General features: G+C 45.5%; 2 protein-coding genes across 2 annotated transcripts; one reads left to right on the top strand and one right to left on the bottom strand.

Annotated features, from left to right (window-relative positions):
* The first annotated feature begins 1679 nt into the window (after positions 1 to 1679).
* On the top strand, positions 1680 to 7794 carry LOC132998911 (methionine aminopeptidase 2-like). Its single transcript, XM_061068661.1, has 11 exons — positions 1680 to 1892; positions 4227 to 4322; positions 4410 to 4472; positions 4568 to 4670; positions 5207 to 5368; positions 5562 to 5743; positions 5946 to 6040; positions 6122 to 6218; positions 6353 to 6456; positions 6637 to 6752; positions 6845 to 7794. Exons 1-11 carry the CDS (start codon positions 1691 to 1693, stop codon positions 7095 to 7097), a joined length of 1473 nt encoding a protein of 490 aa, XP_060924644.1. The 5' UTR covers positions 1680 to 1690; the 3' UTR covers positions 7098 to 7794.
* A 208-nt stretch (positions 7795 to 8002) lies between these two features.
* usp44 (ubiquitin specific peptidase 44) lies at positions 8003 to 16351 on the bottom strand. Its single transcript, XM_061068650.1, has 6 exons — positions 16294 to 16351; positions 12230 to 13900; positions 11191 to 11389; positions 10029 to 10137; positions 9642 to 9892; positions 8003 to 9543 (listed from the first exon to the last, which is right to left on the bottom strand). The coding sequence occupies exons 2-6, from the start codon at positions 13781 to 13783 to the stop codon at positions 9419 to 9421; spliced, it is 2238 nt and encodes a 745-aa protein (XP_060924633.1). The 5' UTR covers positions 13784 to 13900; positions 16294 to 16351; the 3' UTR covers positions 8003 to 9418.
* Positions 16352 to 20705: the final 4354 nt, after the last annotated feature.

Raw genomic sequence — 20705 nt, 5'->3', positions numbered from 1 at the left:
TTTCATTCTTATCTTTGAGATTGTAGTTTTTAAATGTATTTATACAACATCAGGCTCAGATTCACATCCACCCTGAGCCTGATGTTGTATGAATACATGTGAACTACACTTTACAGCCCTATATTTGTAAGTGTAGTTTTTTACATGTATTTCTACTGCATCATAGCCTGACGTTGTCAGACTCATTATTCTAGTCAGAATATGAGTCTGAGACCGCTCCATTGGGCTGTGATTATGGGGCGTGTTTCAACTGAACCAGGAAACCAGATGCCTCTTCGCTCAATTGGATAGACCTACAACCAATCAGAGCAACGTAATATGTGACGTATGTCAAGCGACGCATAGTTGTTGTCATTTGTCTGTTTCAGGAGTTTATTTACTCTCTAAATAAATAAATGGAAATGCCGCTCGTATATCCACCGGAGGCAAAGCCCCCAGGAAGCAGGGCTGCTCGTGAGAGACCCGGCCGCCGGCGGATATTAAGAAGCCCGCTACGGATCTCTCTCAGAGCCTCGCTACCGGCCCGGGACCGCGACCCGCCGGTCCCGAGGCTCTGAGAATGATCCGTCGCTACCAGAAATCCACGGAGCTGCTGATCCGCACGCTGCGCTGCAGAGCTCCGCTGTTATGGCTCTGCAGGAGAACAGCGAGGAGGAGAAGCGGCAGCTAATCGTTTTTTTCAAGCATTCACTTCCTTGTTGCTCCAACATTAACAGCGTCCCAACCTATGTGTCTTTTTGTCTCATATGTGCTGAGGAGCGTAGCGCCCCCCACCCCCACTCTCTTTTTATTTGTATGACTGCTTGTGTGGCCGCAGCATCGGGGCCAGCTGATAAATTAAACTTTTTATGAATCCCGTAGGAGGACGGCAAAAACATCTGTTCGATCTACAAATGCCTTGATCACGTTCCTCTGGTCCTCTTTCAAAATGAATGCGCTGTCGATGTCTGCTGAAACAGACTCGATGGCAGCATCGACACATCTCAGCTCTGCAGGCAGCGCTCTCTGGTGACGTGGTTGATTACGTCACTGTAGATCATCTGTCAATCATCGTATAAAGCCCGCCCTGACGATTTGATTGGTCCGTACAGCTTCTGTACGAGCATAGTTTCTCCCCAACGGAGCGACTCCAGACCGAACTTCCCGAACAACAAATGTTGTGGGCGGGGCTAAATTCGTCTGGCACCCAGGCTAACTGCATCAGGCTCAAAGCTTCACTTCAGCTGATGCAGCATGGTTTACTTTATGGTGCATTCAAGTGCATTGTACAGACTCATATTTTTAAGAGACTCGTGATATAAAGTTACTGTTTAGCAGTATTAATGATGAATATATAAAGTATAGTAGATATTTTTTTCTTGCATAAAGTCACCAATACAATTACTTAAGTAAATAAGCGTTTTTATGACAACTGAAGGTTTCCACTGGTTCTCTGTCATGTTTGGAAGAGGAGGGTGAGTTGAGGTGTATTCAGCTGCAACATGACACTTCACCACTAGATGTCACTAAATCCTACACCTTTAAGTAGCATTGAGTGAGTGGGTATTTTTACTCCGAGATTAAAGAAATGGAGAGGCTGGTACAATGATTGTAAAAACAATTCTTAAACTTCCGACCATCCCTGAAGGCAGCACCATGCACACCACTCCCACAATCCTTTGCGCTTCCTTTTCCAGCAGCGCCTGCGATCATGGCGGACGTGCAAGCGGAGCAGAGCCCGGTCCAGGTCCCGGTGCCCCCGGTACCGGAGCAGGTCCCGGTTCCGGAGCAGAGCCCGGTGCTTGTACCGGAGCTGAACGGAGACGCGGAGGACAAGGAGGAGACTGACCCGGCGGAGGAGACCGCGAAGAAGAAGAGGAGAAAGAAGAAGAAGAACAAGTCCGCGGCGACAGGTGAGGCTGCTAACAAGCTAACATGCTAACAAGCTAACTCGGCTGCGACAAGGAAACCACGAGAGGGGGACTTCAAAATAAACGTCCAAGACTTTTGGAAGAAGTTGTTTAATGGAGTTAATATACTCTTATTGTGTCATATTGATAGTTTTTTTCTTCCACCACATAAAACATAAACTGTTAGATTAAGATAGATAAGATATTACTAGTTACCAAGACAATATTATTCACACCTGATATGAAAACTAAACTAGGTTGTAGCTTTGCACTTTCTGTTAAAAGACAAATTATACATTTAATTCTTTTACTTTGAGAATAATGTTGTGTGATGACAAATTTAAACTAGGGTTGAACCTAATTATAATAAGTTATTGAAATTAATAAAATGTCATAAAACCATAACTTGGATTAATATCCTACGTGAGAATAAGAATTTGATCATCCTTTAGTTATTAAACCTATATTCTGAAGATGATGAGCTGTATTAAGTTTACCGAGTTATATAAGCCATAGACAATTGTATTTAATTAACAAGACATTTATTTGTTAATACAGTTTACAACTTGAAATCAAATACTAATACGCCGAAACAATTACTTCAAATTTGTTGCTTATTAAATCAGTCTAACTCTTTCTAAAATACAGAATGATGGCTGGTAATCGTATGTTTACATTTAGTCTGATATTGGTTAATTGGCTCCAAAGATGTGCTCATGGAGAATCGAAGCCATTTTAATGTGAAAGTCCAGCCGGAAGTTGTGCTGCCAGCGGTCTGCCTTGACCCATGAGCTCAGTAGCCATGCGGGTTGCTCGGTGTGTGTCGGGCCTCGGGAACCTCACCGGGCTGCGGTCAGGTCCGCGTCCAGCTGCAGGGACATTTAACTCGGTGTGGACCCGGAGTGTGTCACCGCTGACTTCCGGTGGAAACATCCTCTTGTTGACTTCGTTCCGTCGCTGCTGGCTCTCACGCTGACGTGAGGCTGAGCCCAGCTTCCCTGTTTCGTAACTCTGCCAGAGTCGTGATGTAAGAACACAAGATTAATTCAGTAAACAAATCACATGAACTCACTGAATTAACATGATATTCCATTTAAAAGACATACGAAGACAGTGAAATGTTCCTGATTTGGACTGAGACTTGTTTATTGATCAGTGAGAGGAATTAAAACCACACCCTGAGAATCTCACACCTTGAGAAACAGATTAAAAATATTGAATAAACACCTGAAGTAGCTTTAATCAGAAAAACATCAATAACACACGATGGGGAAGATGACTACACCGTGTTGTTGATCGTTTCAGAAACAGCTTCACCAGTTTAAATCACCCGTAGGTGCCTTTGTTGTAGTGTGATGTCATTTGTTGGACATTCTTCAAATCCTTCATATCTCTACACTCTCTGCAAGCTCAGCTAAAAGTGTATTACGGTCAATAAAGCATAATACATTATTGAAGTACTGGAATTGTGATATAAATAAAAACAACTGGACACGTTTATATTTATCAAATTTGACTAAATAAGCACTTTAAACCTAGATTTGTGAAAATAGAAACATGAACAAATTACTACGCTTCACATTTAACATGATGGAATGAAATTATGCCGGGCGCATGAAACGTTACGATGTCAACTCAAGCAAACGACTTGATCGGCCAGAGGACATTTGCTTTCTGCTGCACAAAGACTAAATGCTTTGTAGCTGTCGTGGTTTTTCTTTTAGATCTATTTGAAACAACATCATGCAAACAAGGATTGCTGTGTTTTCACAGGTTTTAATGCACAGTGCTCCCACTTCAGCAGATTTTCTCCTCTGTTTACGTTCTGTTTTTATCTCGTTAACCAGTCATGAGCAATTAATGTTGCTGCTGCAGGGATTCACGTCCCTGCAGGACACACCCAGTCGACCTGCTGCATCAGTATCAGAGCAAATATTGTCCTTAATCAGATCAGTTATCAGCTCAGACACGACCAATCAAATACAGTTTGTATGTGTTGTGTCTTTTCTAAAAGTCCTAGTTGTGTTAATCACGTCACATGGAACTACTAACAACTTCATGTATAGCACCGTTGCTCTTATATATACTTACTTATATAAGTTGCTTTAAAGCTTCTTATGTAAACACACATGCCAACGTATTTACTGACACCGCTTTGATCTCCCTGACCTCAGTTACGTCCCAATGATCCCAGTGAGTTCCACATAGTTTTGTGTAAAGAGTTCACATCTTTGAAAACTTCCTCTGGTGTCAGATAATATGAGTAAATGAGCGAATACTCTGTCAAAAGCAAAGTTTTTAGTCTTTTTCTGACCTTCTTCATTCATCTCGTTGCAGTAGCTGAAGCGGAGGCGGACGGCGTTGCTGACGTGAGCAAGCAGCTTGAGAAGCAGGCGATAGAAGACAAAGAGAAAGAGGAGGATGGCGAAGAAGGTGAGCGTCAGAAACAGCTGACGACACATCACGTGTCAACATGACGTTTTATAGTTCGGTGTAACAACTGTGTCTTTACTTGCACAGATGGAGACGAGGGAGAAAACGCAGCAGGGAAAAAGAAGAAGAAGAAAAAGAAGAAGAAAGGACGTGAGTTGATTTTTATTTTACTTTCCGGCAAAATATGTGGTTTCAAACCCTCAGTGTGAGATCTCACTTTTTACTCTTGCCTCTTTTTTCCCCAGCCAAAACTCAGACTGATCCCCCGTCTGTACCGATCTGTGATTTATTCCCCAGCGGGACGTTCCCCATGGGACAGGAGTGTGAATACCCGACTTTACAGGACGGGTAAGAACAACACAAACACACAAACACAGAAAATAAAATCCCTTCTGCAAATACACACTTTATACAATACATACACGTAAAGTTTGTGTTATCAGATTTCAGTATTGGATGTTAATGGCAACAGCCTGAACGTGTCAAATCTTGTCTCCAGTGCTACTAAACTCTTTAAAACAATTCAATGTAAAATTTAACTTTTAGAGCATTCGATGTGTAACTAGCTGGTATTTAGTTGTTCTGAGAAGACGCTGCTTTATTTGTTCTCATCATTCAGGTTTTTATATTAGAATGATTCACTTCCAACAGTGTTTAAATAATCAGACATGCTCCTGAGCAGGTGAACTCATGGAGCCTGGTTTTCATGACCTTGTGAGTCAGGAGCTTTGTTGTCGAGTAGAAAAACAAGTTCCAGCCGGCAGCATTAACTTGTTTACTTTCCCAAACCATCAGTATATATGTGTTATAGCTGCTTCTCTAATAAAGCAGCCTTCAGGTTCATAATAATAACAAAGCCCGCTATTTTTGTGTTTGTCTCCCAGTCGCAGTGCAGCGTGGCGTACGACCAGCGAGGAGAAGCGGGTTCTGGATAAAGCCAACGAGGAGGTGTGGAATGACTTCAGACAGGCGGCCGAGGCCCACAGACAGGTCCGCCAACACGTCCGCAGCTTCCTCAAACCCGGCATGACCATGATCGAGATCTGGTGAGGAGGCCTTTACTAGTTCTGTTCACTTGTGATCTTATACGTGAGAGTAGAGTCAGAAGGGTTGGAGGGAGAAGCTTCAGGCATCTCTCAGAACAACACCACAGTGTTCGCTGTTGTTTTGAGACAAGTCTTCTTCTGCAGAACAGTGTTTTCTCTCCGTGCGATTTAATTCTTCACGTTTCTTCTCCAGCGAGCGGTTGGAGGACTGTTCTCGTAAGCTGATCAAGGAGAACAGGTTGGACGCCGGCCTGGCCTTCCCCACCGGCTGCTCCCTGAACCATTGCGCTGCCCACTACACTCCCAACGCCGGAGACACCACGGTCCTGCAGTACGACGATGTCTGCAAGATCGACTTCGGCACGCACATCAACGGTACGGCTCAGATTAAGTGCTGCCTCGTTGTATTTTGTGCTGGTGCTGACAATCGATGTGTTCAGTTCCTGCTCTGTGTCCATAATGGATGTTTTGACAGTTTGGCAGATTTGCAGAGTGTGTTTTATCTCTGGGTTTTTACCAGGGAACTAAAATCCTCCTGGAATACGTCGACTAAAGCATATTTGGTTTTCCTCTTTAGGGCGAATCATTGACTGTGCCTTCACTGTTACATTTAACCCAAAGTACGACAAGCTGCTGGAGGCTGTGAAAGACGCCACCAATACTGGAATCAAAGTAAGACTCTAACACACTTAGACACACCTCACTGGTTTGGTCTGTGCTGATCATGAAGCTAAATGTCTGTTCCTGTTGCAGAACGCCGGCATCGACGTGCGTCTGTGTGACGTCGGGGAGGCGATTCAAGAAGTGATGGAGTCGTACGAAGTCGAGCTTGATGGCAAAACATATCAAGGTGCGTTGTCATCTGAAAACACTGATCACAACTGGAACGTACACCTTAAATAGTTTCCATATTCCACCTAATGAAAACTTTTCAAGTGCATTGATATCACTTCATCCTCAACTTTTTTGAATCTTTGTTTGCAGTGAAGCCGATCCGAAACCTGAACGGTCACTCAATCGGTCAGTACAGAATACACGCTGGAAAGACGGTGCCCATCGTTAAAGGAGGAGAAGCAACGAGAATGGAGGTGAGTTCTCCAGACCTCCACTGGACTCTGGACTGAACATAAGAAAACAAATGTCAAAGTCTGTTGCTCCAGAGTTTTTTTCCTTTCAGCCCCCAAATAAAAACTCTGTTGATGTCTTAAATACGTGACGGATGTTTTCTGTGACCCTGTTGTTGATCACATGTGTGTTTCACCGTGCAGGAGGGGGAGGTTTATGCCATAGAGACATTTGGCAGCACAGGTAAAGGTGTGGTCCATGACGACATGGACTGCTCCCACTACATGAAAAACTTTGACGTCGGCCACGTCCCCATCAGGTAAAGGATTTTCTGATTTGCTGCATTTTACCCACAATCCCTGTGTCAGTGTGAAAACATGGGCTGTGTTGTGACGCCTCCTCCCTCTCCAGGCTGCCCAGAGCGAAGCACCTGCTCAACGTGATCAACGAGCACTTCGGCACGCTGGCGTTCTGCCGCCGCTGGCTGGACCGCCTGGGCGAGAGCAAGTACCTGATGGCGCTGAAGAACCTGTGCGACCTGGGCATCGTGGACCCCTACCCCCCGCTGTGCGACACCAAGGGCTGCTACACCGCTCAGTTTGAGCACACCATCCTGCTCAGGCCCACCTGCAAGGAGGTGGTGAGCCGGGGAGACGACTACTGACACCCCCCAACCCCACCAGACTCCCTCCCCACCTCCTCTACCACCACCCAGCACCTCCACGACCCTGTTAGCACCTCCTCCTCCAGAGAGACGGCAGAAAAAGAGCTTGTAACGCAGAAGGTGGTCGACTCAGAGCAGCAGTGACTGATGCCAAATGTTCTACCCACAATGCACCTTTCACAGCTCGAGAACGAGACTGACTGGCTTTTCTATAATCAAATAAAAATAAAGAACAAGCCTGCACGTGTTTGTCGGAGGCGTAAGTTCCTTCAGAGCTCCTTGAAAGTAGTTTAACTGTTAATTATGTTGCCATTGAATTCAGTTTCACACCAGTATTCACCACACGGTGAGGTCGGGACCCTGTGAACCCCTCACTCTTTTATTTTTTGTTTCTAAAGCTCCAGTGCTTCACTTGAGCACAAAAGCTTCTGGTTTTTGATCAAAGAAGAAAACCTGCGAACAGACGATTGCTAATGCTCTGAGCAACTCACACAGGCACCGTGCATCTGCAGCTGCATGTTGGGATTCTGTTGCTACCCGGTGAGGGGGGGGAGGAACGCGAGTCAGTTACCTTGGATGTTTGGAAAATATCTTTAAACTGGCTGCTGTGTATTCCTGGTCTAAAAGAGCTTCAGTTTGAAATCCCTGAAAATGTTTTTGTAAGAAAGAAAAGATTAAAGTAATTTTTTGCTCATAATGCATTGTCGTCTCCTGATGTTGACAATCACAGATCATGACACTGATGTAGAGCTGAGACCATGATTTAAAGCTAAGGTTGTTAATCAGGATATATAATTAAAATGTAACTGACAAGCTTCCTGTTTGAAATAAGACACACAACTTTCATCTTTTGTAGAAAAATGAAAAAATATTCTCATTTATTGAGGTAATTTTCTCTAGAAAAAAAATTGAGGTAACAATTTGCATAGTATAACTTCCATAAATTTACACAAATAAATCGATGGAGTAGTAACTCTCCCAAAAAAACAAAGTGTCATGTTTGACAGACGGTAAAAAAAACATGAAGTGTGCTTTGAATTTCCCTCTGACAAATCCTGAGGGAACACAATTGAGGTCAAGATTATTTCATTTTCTCCAGCACGGAGATGAATATCACATCCTGAATTCATAATGAATCAGGATGTTTAACCAAACATGTACAGTACACACCCACTCACGGGAGAACAGTGAAATCCGCTGCTGGTGAATTCATAGCGTATTAAAACTTTAAGTCCATGGCCTCTTTTCTAAAAAAAAACCTCTGAGAAGGATTGTGTATAAAAATACATTCATTATCTAGATGCTGGTTTGTGTGGGACGACAGCCGTGCACGTTCCATATCGCTGCCTTGATATGAATTGTAAAAATATCAGCTTTTTAACAAAAGGGCACTTTTCCAAAACGCTCCTTTCTGTGTGGTTGGTTCAGACTCTGAAGACATTTACATTCTGGAGCAAAGAGGTGGCAGCGTTGAGCCCAAAATCGTCCTCTTGGAAACTTATTTTTCTCCATTAAAATAGAAATGGAAACACTGGGAGGTTTTTCCAAACATCCCCCTCAAGGCTTTGGCTTCGGGTCTGCAGAGTCTTTCCTGACAGACCCAGGAGAACTTCAGAGTGAGAAATAAACTTCCTCTCCAGCACGTGTACAGATCTCTTAACTAATATCAACAAGAAGTCAGAGTTCTAACGACCTGTTCTGCCGTGATTTGTGCATTTCAGGCAGGAGAAACCACGTTGTTTACGTCGGAGAGAAACAGGGCGGCCACTTTCTAGCTAGCGAGTGACGTTTTACAGCCGACATCCAGTTCTGTGTTGACTATCTAAAGTGACTGAGGAGCCTTTCACTTGATTCAAACAAACAAACAGAATTTACAATCAACAAGCCCCCCCGCCGCAGGGAGGCCGACACGTGGATCCACCTGTACAACCTGCAGAGGACACGTGTACGCGTGTGTAGTCAGAATCCATCAGCTGCTACTGAGACACATCTTGGCTGATACTCTTATTTATAATTAAAAAAAATTCAACTGTACACAAAACATCCCATCTTTTTGTTGTTCTTTTTTAAAAAATACCTACATATAAACACCATATACAAGAAGTTCACAAAGCAGAACCAGGTTTTAAAAAAAGGAGTTCTTCCTCTCTTTTTCTTTTTCCTTTAGAAAAATAGACTCAAAAAGACCCATCCTCCCGGGTTATAAAATGCCCAAAGGAAGAGAGAAAGAGCGAAGGTGGGGCTGTGCTGGTGTCGTCTCGCTGAGGAGGCGGCGACGAGGAGGAGGATGGCGAGGAGGAGAGGTTCAGGGGGTCCTGGTCCTATAGCGGCCGGTCTTTGTCCTGAGTTACTCGCTGTGTGTAGAAGAGGATGTAGGCCTGAGCTCGGCAGACCTCCTCCACCGAACACACGTTCATCTTAGAGTCATTACAGTGAACCCAGAAGCCTGAGGACGAGTGGAGGGAGACAGATTAGTGTGTGAATCAAGCAGTGAATGAATCTATTTCAGGCCTTTAGAAGCCAACAGCTGTGTGTTTCACTCACCACCTGCCGTGTTGTAGCAGTAGGCTGTGTAGTGGCCTGAGCCGAAGCCCTTCCCATGATGCATAGCCACAGCGGAGAGTTCGTAGAGGAAGTGCTTGGGGCGAGGCAAGCCGGGGGAGCTGGGGCTGCTGGGACTGGAGCAGGCCTCGCCTCTGGGCGAGGGCTCCAGGCAGCAGTACGGCTCCATGTCCAGAAGCTGGTCGAAGCTGACGTGGACGCCGATCTTCTCCCGGTGGTTCCGCCCAGACCACCTGACGACCAATTACAAGACAGAGCGGTTAGAGTCAATAGAAGATATTAGTTTTATAAATGTGAATCACAACAATCAGGAGAAAACCTTTTTAATATTCAACCAAGAAACTTTTCTGTGAAGTGTCGTGGTCTCACCTGAAGCGTTTGAGGTGCAGCCGCAGCACCTGAGGCAGTTTGTGGACCATCAGCTGTTTCTGTGCTTCGGTCAGGATGACGGGTTTGGAGGAGGTCCGCCGGCGAGCAGCTGCAATGAAGACAATATATGATATATATTTATATATAAAAGACATAAAATATTCCACACCACTCGGCCTCTTCTGCATATTATGGGGTGCTCAATGCATAAGAACAATGTGTGCTAAGTTCAGTGTGACGAGCCTCTCTGAGCTGGCCTCTGATTGGAGGAGCTTGGTCGTCAGGTAGATTCACGTCTCCCAGTGTTTTAACTTGATGTCTACATTTCAGGTCTCATTTCCATCAGTGCCGATAGCAGCTGATAGAAACCTGTGTCTGCTGCAGAGTCACTGGACCCTGGAGTGAGTTTTAATTGAATCCAGTCCCGTGGCAGAGAGAAGCCAGATGATTGTGGGTTTATTCACCAGTGGAAAAAGGGGCTTGGGTGCAGTTATTGCAACTCCTGCAAAAGGGGCAGTGGAAGCTAGTGCAGCTGTATGATCTCATCACATCTGTTGGTAACAATATAGCTGAGAAGGTGTGGACCCACTGGTTTCCAGTGAATAAACTCCCCCATCAGTAACTGCCTGAAGCCTGGGGCTGCCCTCGGTCATGTGTGGTCATGTGTGGTCTTTCCTACTCTGCACAGCCTTGAGCAGGGTTGTGACACAGTTTCATTATTTCCACACTTCCTGCTTTACCACAGCACCAGTAAAGATAAAGAACGTGGGGCAACTGTGTAGACACACAACCATACAACTGCAATAACCAACCAGCTACCTCTATTGTTTAAGTGGGAGAAGCCCATTGGAACGTAAAGAAACAGGTGAGTTGTCGATTAAGTTTATGACATTTAACCACAATTATTTATTTTTCCACAATAAAAGTTCCAGGTTCTCCCAGTAACCGTGATGTGCTACACTCAAACCATCTGGGATCTTTGTGGCTTAACTCTTTGTTTCTCTTTTCTATTCATCTCCACATAGTCACACCAATAATGTGTGTAATTGAGGGAGGAACAGAAAAGACAGATCTTTGTTGTTGATCTGTGTGAAACATCTCAGATATAGACTCTGTGTGTGTGCGTTTGTGTGTGTGTATATTTAAACGTGATTCAACTCACAGTTACACTGGTCACAAGCGTAGATGTTTCCCTCCAGCGCTTCGGTCTCTGTGAACTTGGCCAGCATCTCGGTCAGATGGCACGATGCCTGCGCGGCTGACTCCCTGCTATTACTGTGATACCGCTCCGGGAACTCCAGAGACAGATCCCAGAACGGCTCCACCGTGTTGGAGCGATGGTCGCACGCCAGGCATGTGACCTGCATGTCAGAGTGAGGAAGACAAGAAGATGAGTGGGACTCCGGAGAGGGAAATACACTCCAGATCATTTAGTCATCATTTAATATTTGTCTTTGTCGTCCTGGGAGCTGTTTCTTGTCTCTAAACTATACAAAATAAAGTATGAGCTGCTTCATTTTCATACATAACACAAACGGACACACGTGAGGTGCAGTGTGAATCAGAGCTGCAGTTAACGGCCACAGTGCAGAGCTGCCACCCAGACACACAGCCTCTTTATTGAGCAGGAGCAGGTGTCACAGTGTGTGTGCTCAGCCTCGACAAGTCATCACTAATCTCTTGTCCTCACACCAACTCCCCACGTTCCCCCTCAATGACCTGAAACCATGCTGGACTTTGACAGAACCTAAGATGATTCATGTCCATGCGTCAAAATGGTTAAATCATAATCAGCCAATCCTGTGAGTGTACGTGTACGACCGGGAGTCAGTTACACGTTTGGCACATTAAAAGAAGCTGGTGCTTATTCTATGATAAAAAGAAGTGGAGCTTTATTTATTTACTAATAATACTTTGAAGAATCGTCAGTGTTGGAAGTTTAACCTTCACTTTTCACAGATATTCAGTTGTAATCAACTCCATCAAGGTTAATCTACTCAGATTAATGAATTACTGATACAGCTGAGTCAGGGCCTGTGAAGACTGTTGAATCAAAGACACCAGTGTGTGTGAGCAGTGTGGGAGAATGTACCATGAGTCACATGATGACTCTGTGGTTGTGAAATTAAAGTGATGACAGGTGTGTGTGTATGTGTGTGTGTGTCTGTGTGTGTGTGTGTCTGTGTGTGTGTGTGTGGTACCTGGCTGAGGAGCTGGCCGTGGAAGATGGTGTTGACGACGCTGAGCACCTGCTTGATGAGTCGTTTCTGTGGAACCCCCGCGGTGGTCGTGTGCTTGCCGGTGCTCTCCAGCTCGTGCTGCACCTTGTCCAGCAGCTCGCACAGGAACTCCTGAGCGTCCTGCTGGGCGTAGCCCCTGAACGCCGGGATCAGCTGCCACACCGAGTGGAGCATGGCGAACGGGGACACCAGCGCCCACTTGCCCGACCACATGACCTGGAACAAGGTGTGCAGCTCGTGGCAGAGAGAGATGTGCTTGGAGCTCGGCTCTTTGGGTTGGATCAGCTCCATGCTGCGGGCGCGTGACGCCCCCCCGCTCAGTCCTGCCCCAGAGCCTGAGCCGGTCTGAAGCCCCTTCCTCTGGGACAGGGCTGAGTCGGAGAAGGACTTCCCTGCCAGTTGGCCGTGGACGGCAGTAGCCAGGAGCTCCAGAGCCTGGGTCAGGTCCAGGCGCAGAAAGCACTCCCTGAAGACGTGCAGGTGACTGAGCACCTGCAGGATGGAGTTCATATAACAAGTGTTGCCTAAATTCCTCAAGCCCGTCACTCCCGGAGTGACAGTGGGACGCCGTTTAAAGGGCGAGCCTCCCTGTTTGGTACTTTGCTTGCGGCGAACAGGTGTTTGGGCAGCACGGGGGGGCGCTGAGGTTGTTTTGGGCTTAGATTTGGCGGCAGAAGAATGGCTCCGGAGCCTTGGAGGTGGTGGGACCTTTTTTGTCTGTCTAGCTTTTTTGGGGGTTGCATTACTTGGGCTTTGAGTCCGTGTCCTGCGGGCGGGGGTGGGGGGCGTAGGGGTCTTCACCTTGCTGGTTTCCCTCCGAGATGCTGTCGTGATCGCCGCCGCCTCTGCAACTCTCTGGCTCTTCCGACGTAACCGGCGACTCTTTCTCAGAGGAGCCTTCTCCAGCTCCTCCTGTAGCTGCCTCTTTACAGCTCGCCTCCTCTCCCGTGATTCCCTTTTCTGCTCCTCCTCCTCCTCCCTCTTCCTCTCTTCCTCCTCCCTCTTCTGTCCACAATCAGTCAGTCCAAACCAGAAGCGAAAGACACGTCCCATAAGTGCCCGGCGCCGGTGCCATAGGGCAGTAAACATCCTATCCTCGTCCTTCAGCTGCAGCTCGCGGAGGCCGCATGGCACGAGGGCGTCGGGGGCGGCGCTGGCCGAGCGGAGGGTGCGCCCACTGCGTGTCGTGACCTCATAGTGCTGGCTCTGGATGGCACTGAGCGTACTACGAAGCAGCTTGAGGTCTCCGGTAGCGTTGTCGTTCAGCACGTAGTCGTCACACAAGTAGCAAAAAACATAAAGTTCATTAATCTCCATAGCCAACGGGTGGCGCTGCTGCTGGAAGTGCTGCAGCGCGTGCTCCTCGATGTAGCGGCCGCACGCCACATGAGCGCAGCCCAGGCAGGCCCATATGGACTCGGTGGTGTTGCAGTCCACGCAGTGCCACTTCTGAGGGTTGAGGATGGAGTGGTCCGGGGCCAGCCGCAGCCGCCCCACATGCTTACACCTGTCCATTACACACGCCTGCCTACAGTCTGTGTGCGAGTCCGTGTGAGCGGGTCAACGTTTCACACTGGCTTCATATCACCGTGGTGAGCTGAGGAACGGGAGCCTCCCAGGGCATCGTGGCGTCTGGAGGGGAGAGAGAGACGTGATTATTCAAAATGAACAGATGGAATGAGAAAGACAGGTAAAGAGAAACTGAAATCTCAAACAGTTCATGGTCGATTTAAAGATGCTTTGCTCCTGTTTGAAATACTTCCCCCTACAAGCCAAACATACATGTGAGGAGAAGCACATTGTGTGTATTTCATATCAACACAACATCCTGTTCTTTCCCTTGAAACACATTAAAACACCATAACACTATTAACTACATCTGACCTGTAACGGCTGTTTTTATGAGGCCGAACTAAACGGTGGCAAACTGCCACGGAGTCAGCCGGTCTTAATATTCCCCGAGAGTAACTTGTGCCAGCGTTAAATAAACCACACATGAGTGTGGTGAGTGTTGCCAGACACTTCCACTCAAAAGCAGAAAGGTGTTTAAGTTAACATGGACTGTTGAACCTGGGCGTGAAAACCTCAGACAAGACAAACGCATTCCACCGCCAAGGCCCCACAGTCCCTTCAGGAAACCACATTTCAATCTCGTCTGGATTTTTACGTGGATCTGCAACCAATTAATCACACTCGTAAATATCAGTCCCCTTAATAAGCGCGATTGTTTTCATCCAGATCTGTGAAACACAAAAACATAACCTCTTGACAGATGTTACAACCACTAAGCTCGACCCACAACCTGTCCCTCTCTCTCTCTCCAGGCAATCTCTCCTGCCTCCTGTTCACATCCTCAGGGGTTGATGTGCCTGTGCTGACAAAGTGGGGATCCTGAAGAGGGGCCGAGGCCTATCAGCACCCCCCACTGAGGCCAAAGAAGCAAAATTATCCTACAAAAGGGGGAAACCGAGCTTCCGGAGTGCCAGATCTATTGTCCGGGTACAGCACTACCTTTAATTTGTGGAGTAAAGGCTGATTTACTGCAGAAATGCTAGTGATTCTTCCGGTTGCTGGCCCGCTTACTGACAACTTCTCTGGCGTCTGTTTACTTCAGAACAATGGCGAATGTTAATGAGCGGATCGTGTGGGAGTTGGAGCTCATAGATGTAGAAGAGCATTTACTTTTTCTTAAAGAGCTGCACGTCAGGAAAAAGCGTAGGACTCTGCGTAGAGTTCACGTCTCTGCGTAGACTACGGCGTCCCTTTGACGCAAAAGCATGAACTGGGCTTTAGGAAAGCAGGGAAAGTAAAGGGAGGGAAATGATGAAGACACTAGAAAGACGGGTGAAGACAAGGTCAGGAGACATGTCTCCAACCTCAATCATCTTCAATTACAGTTGAATCATCCTTTAACTTCTTTAAATGTGTGTTAAAAGCAGCAGTGTGCCTCTGAGTTCAGGTCACACACTGTTTACAAGTTAGACTGCAGGCATGGGCGTGTTGATTCAATGAGTGTTGATCAGATTGTGCTGCTGGGAGTGTGTGTGTCTGTGTGTGTGTGTGAGTGTGAGTGTGTATGCATGGAGCCAAGGTGATATAAATAAGACCTCAGCTCTGTCAGGGATCCAGCACAGACCTGCTGAGGCGATAACTGACCACATGTCCTTCTGAGATCATGGACTCCTTTCAGGCTGAACCCTCAGGAGGCTTCACATCCTGAGGGAGTATTCAGGTACATGGAGGTAGTAGTAGTAGTAGTAGTAGAAGTATAAGTACCCAGAGTATTAAACACAGTAACCTCCACGTGTGTTCAGGGAAGGTGCCAGTGTTTTGATTTGCAGAAGGAAGCGGGAGTAATGGAGGAAACGGTGAACACAGAGTTTCTCATGTCTCTGAAGTTTGATCAGCAGCTTAGCGCGCGTTGCCTGCTTCGTCCTTGTGAGTGTGTGTGTGTGTGTCTGCTACACAACTCCACACTCACCGTGAGTCCGTCACACACAACAGCGACATTTTAACCTTCTCACAGGACGAGGACACGAGGTCACGTTGGTCGGATCCCCTCAACTTTAAAGCCCCCTCTCCACAGCTAAGCCTCGCTAGCTCAATGCTAACTCCTCCATATACAAATACTGAAATCAAACACAAGGGAAAATGTTAATTTATGTATTAAAACACAATAAATCAGATTACGGACATAGTTTAAAGTGCACCTGGAGCACGAACATGCAAACGCGCGCTGCTAATGCTAACCCTGCTGGTTTAAAGTATATTTATGAAAGAGATTAGGGAGCTCTAGCTAGCGTTAGCCTAGCATGCTAGTTAGCATTAGCCAGGCTAACAGCGGTAATCCGTCCAAGTTGTTGCGGCAGATCGCGGCTCAGATCCCGGTAACCGGGTTCGGATCCGGTTTTAAAAAGAAAACACACAACCAGCGGGTCTGAGTTCACATGTGACCGGGAGAGGGGTCACACCTCCGGCTGCTCTGGAGCGGGAGCAGCCCCTGGAGAGGAAATAACCGCCCGTACCTCGCTGCTCCTTCACGGCAGAAACTCCTCCGGTGCTGAGCCCATCGCCATCTTGTCCCTGTCGCGTGGTGCTGGCTGGATCCTCCAGTCGTGACGTAGCTGTTGTTGTTGTTGATCACGAGATGATGTTTACTAACTGCTTCTTCTTTTGTCTTTTTTTATCTCATGTAAAAACAGTGTTGTTCTGTTTATTTTACACATTTCAGCTCTCATGTTGCACGAGTGATTTATCATGTGTGTAGTTTTCCTGACATTTGAAAAACTACAAGTTGTAGTTTATTGTGTTAAGTACTAGTAGTAGTCATAGTACCACTAGTACGTGATATACATGTGACCTATTTCTTATTGTCAACCAAGGCCCTTAAAAACCAACTTTATAATAGATTCAATAACTAATAATTCATTATAATCTAACAGCAATAATCAATATAGTATAAATAGTAAAACATGCTTCTGTTGTGTTTAGCGTTTTATTCTTGTTTCCACAACATCTGCTAGAACACGCAGTGAGCAGCTGTTTCTTTTATTGTGAATTAAATATAAACTCATTTATAAAGATGAATGTCACACAGGGATTTAGAAATTAGAACATAATGATTGGGACCAACACAAAGTTCCCACATCCTTCAAGTAAAATAAACAACATCTTGTAGAAATAAAAAAGTTTGTTAGATTGTTTTAGATATTTTGGCACTAAATTATAAAGAGGCTTTTCATGAGAAGTATTTAAGCCAGAATTGGACTGGACAAAAATCACTGTTCTGCTCTGACAACAGAATAGAAGCAGTGTATTGTTTTTACCACTAGAGGGAAGTGTAGCACCATTCACACCCATGTGTTACCCAGATGACTTTATAACCACAAATACAGCCAGACCATAAATCACAGTAGTGGCCTATTAATATGAAAAATAAATTAATAATTAGAGTCCTCAACAGTGTATTAATTAAACCCCTGATGTAGCTATCAAACAATTTGGATTAAAGCCACACACATTTTTCATTTATGCTCTCTCAGGATTACAAATAACAAATGTGCGGTTTACATTCTGTGCAACATGGAACAAAGAAATACTCCATAAGAAAAAAATCTTATCAATCAATAAATCTTCCCTTAGCCCCTTTTATTCTCACTGCAAATACATGACATGAATAATCTTGTGCATTTTCCCAGGTCGTGTGACCCAAACAAAGCTCAAGACAGATTTTGAGTAATTCAGAGCCTAATGATGGTTTTCAGCTCTGCTCACGTATCATACGTCTTCATTTTCCCACAGTGTGTGAGTGTGACCTGCAGTGTTCTCACCACACTCTGTCTCCAGTACGACAGCTGTGGAGATAAACATCTAGGTTTAGTTTCAGAGAGTGATGACAATTCACACTATATTTTCCCGACTCGCTCGTTTTTCACACACAATCTGCAGCCGCTGGTTGTTTGTGCTAACTGATAAACTGTGTAAATATCCTGGAATCGCTGGAAATGTGTATTTTTCCTCAATTTCAATATCTTATGTCTGCATTCCTACATTCTGTAAATATCATGTCCATTTCCCTGTGTTTATATTGCATGTTTGTCCCCTTTGCTGCTGTGACACATCTAATTTCGCTCTAGTAGGACTATTTTATCTTATATTATGCTCCATGTTTAAACCTGCTGGTTCTTCAGCAACATGAGTATTTCGTTTTGATTGCGGCGGCCGAAACAACTCATACCTTGTGTGTTTCCTCTGTGGAATATAATAAGTGCAGTTACTTTATTGTTCTGCCTCCATCTCGCCCCATCTGCAGCCGTCCATCTCTGGTAATATGATCATGAAACTCTTAACTGTTTCCCTGTGTCCCTGAGGTTTAGGTATTTTAAAGTCTTGGTTTGTTATATACACGTGTAGCGCTTCATGCTGGTTAATGGGGGCTGGTGGCACTCACTGTGTAGATCATATCAGCCTGAGGGGTTTTTTTTAAAATGAGAAAACAACTCTTAAGTGTGTTGGCTGTGTGGAGTTAAGTTTCAACTCCAACATCGTCAACAACAGAAGGTAAAAACATATAAAAGGTTAAATGTTCGATTGTGCAAAAGAAAAACATAGGAGTCATTAAACAGGAGAACAAACACAGGCGTGATTACAGCGTGTTGCTCCTGTAACTATAATCCCTATATAAACATGACAGTAATTTCACATTAGGTAAACATCTCTAAAAGAGAACAAAGGGAGGAGCAGACTTTCATTCATGAAACGCTGCCTGCAGGAGGATGATTCATCTGCACGCACCATGTGAAGAATCCCTCTCATGTACTGATTAGTGGGGAACTGATCCCTACAAGCCTCCCTTAACCCCCCATCCCCCCCACCCCCCAGCTAACGGGGGGGGGCCGAGTGTGGTAATAGGTGTGAGTTTCTGTGCGAGCGTGTTTACGGCGACGCACCACAGGCCTGTGTGAGACAGATTAAGGGGCATTTGTGAGTGACTTAGAGAAAGAGGTATGTGTTGATGTGCCATGCGATGCCTGTGAATCACCTCTAATGTTTTTCTCTGCCTCCACGGCCCCCGGGCCTTTCCCGCCTTCATGTCCGCACATGCTAGCCCTACCTCGTGTCCTCTTTTCATCTGCACGCTCGCTCACTCACTCGCACATATTTCTGTTACTGTAATACTGCTTTGCATTGTAGCACTGAAGCAAATGACCTCAGGTGCCGCTCGTAGTGAGATATCGTGTTCGTACGTCGACCTTGCGGGTCGACCTTGCTTTGGTGCTTCTTTCAGCTCATTGTTTTGGTTTCCTTTAAAGCCAGATTTACTGCATGTTTCAATGCCACTTTTCGTATGAACTCTTCTATTATCTGGGAAGGCAATAAAAAAAAGTAGACCTCCGCCAAGGCCTAACTGTCCCCTTATGAAACCACATGAATTCACTGGATCCAGATCTTTATGTGGATCTGCACCACATCTCATGAATCAGTCCCCTAAATATGTCAGATGTTTTTTAAAACCAAGATCAATGAATAATTCTGGGAAATCAAGCAAACGTTGAAAAACACTTTCTGACAGTGTTAAAGAAAGTGGAAAAATAGATCCGCCTCCTGATCCGGATTCTGCCTGAAGTAATTGGGTTCTTTCCAGACTCGTACCACATCTTTCCACCAAACTTTTTGCCAGAACTCCATCCTGTAATTTTTGCCTAATCCCGTCAAAAAAAACAACAAACGCAGATGAAAACCGAACTTCCTCCCCCTCATCACCAAACCAAGCAGCTTATAACCAGACCTCTGACATTTTCATTCAGTTGAAAACGCCGTCGGCTCTATGGGACGATGTTTTTACAAGTGGGCTGTGTTGTTTTGTTTATATTCTGCAAGTATGCGGGCTCTGGTGAAAAGATGGTGGCAGAAATGTGCCAAAAAAACATAGTAAACATGTTTGTTCAGACTTCAGCGATGCACGCGATGCGTTCTACAGAGACACTATGAACACAATAACAATTTTGGTTTTGTTTACAAGAAAACACAGCAGGGAAAAAGGAAAGCTTAAGATAGATTAGATCAAATGGGCTTTAATGGTTGTGGCTTTGCAGCTTCGTATTTACTGTCGTATCGATTCTCTCTGCATCGTTTCCTTACGGGAAAACAAAATGCCAAACTCTGACATCAGCAGGTCTGAACAGCTTTTGTCTGGTGGACGTACCCAGTCTGATGTTTAGGTTCGGCGGCAACAGTGTTTTGTCTTGAATAAATAAATCTTGCATGACCGAACAAGACGCACAAGCTCATCAACGGTGGCATCTGATTGCAGAGATGGACGTGTTTACCTGGAAGGTTCCGCAGAGTAAAGAGGATTTTACACCAATCCTCACCCGTGCAGTCTGTGTTTAAACCCCAAATCATAAAGTGCTAATATCTTTAAAATGGTGATTTGTTATGATTCTGAACCATTAACATGGAAACATGTGGCTTTTTCAGTCTGTTTTCATAGAGAAGGGCTTAATAATTCCAGTGAAAGGAAGCCATTCCGGTGGTTTCACGGTGGTGTGATCGCAGCTGGATACGGTGTTGGTTTTGTGGCGGGTTGAAAACACAGGTGCCGGTGAAGCCAGAGGAAACGCTTTATTCCACAGCCTGTAAACAAACACACCTCCTGTAATTTCTCTCTCCCCTCTTCAGATTCCCAGGCCTGGTGTTTGAGGCTGAATGTTACCGTTGGCCACCTGACAGCTTCTGATGTTTAATCTGTTTTCTAAAGAACATCCCAGCTTGTCGTCGGTCCCCCCCCCTCTGACTGTCTGCCTTGTCAGGTTGACGTGTGGGTTCGTACATAATGACTCAATGACATCAGGTCCTTGTTTGCATGGCTGTGTAATAATCGGCGGTAGCGTCTCAATCACTGTGCTATGTCAACATGGCCCTCCCTGTTCTGGCT

This window comes from Limanda limanda, chromosome 1 (genome assembly GCF_963576545.1).
Source record: "Limanda limanda chromosome 1, fLimLim1.1, whole genome shotgun sequence".
In the NCBI taxonomy this organism is placed as follows: domain Eukaryota; kingdom Metazoa; phylum Chordata; class Actinopteri; order Pleuronectiformes; family Pleuronectidae; genus Limanda; species Limanda limanda.
Note: the sequence above shows the minus strand (reverse complement) of the source record. Positions and strands in the feature narration are given on the sequence as shown.

Excerpts from the sequence above, each read along its gene's own strand:
- LOC132998911 (XM_061068661.1), top strand. The coding sequence starts at position 1,691 with ATGGCGGACGTGCAAGCGGAGCAGAGCCCGGTCCAGGTCCCGGTGCCC. Across the intron at positions 4,473-4,567 it reads GAAAAAGAAGAAGAAAGGAC|CCAAAACTCAGACTGATCCC; the intron begins GTGAGTTGATTT and ends TTTTTTCCCCAG. Across the intron at positions 6,041-6,121 it reads CCACCAATACTGGAATCAAA|AACGCCGGCATCGACGTGCG; the intron begins GTAAGACTCTAA and ends TTCCTGTTGCAG.
- usp44 (XM_061068650.1), bottom strand. The coding sequence starts at position 13,783 with ATGGACAGGTGTAAGCATGTGGGGCGGCTGCGGCTGGCCCCGGACCAC. Across the intron at positions 10,138-11,190 it reads CGCTTGTGACCAGTGTAACT|CTGCTCGCCGGCGGACCTCC; the intron begins GTGAGTTGAATC and ends TCTTCATTGCAG. Across the intron at positions 9,893-10,028 it reads CTGCACCTCAAACGCTTCAG|GTGGTCTGGGCGGAACCACC; the intron begins GTGAGACCACGA and ends ATTGGTCGTCAG.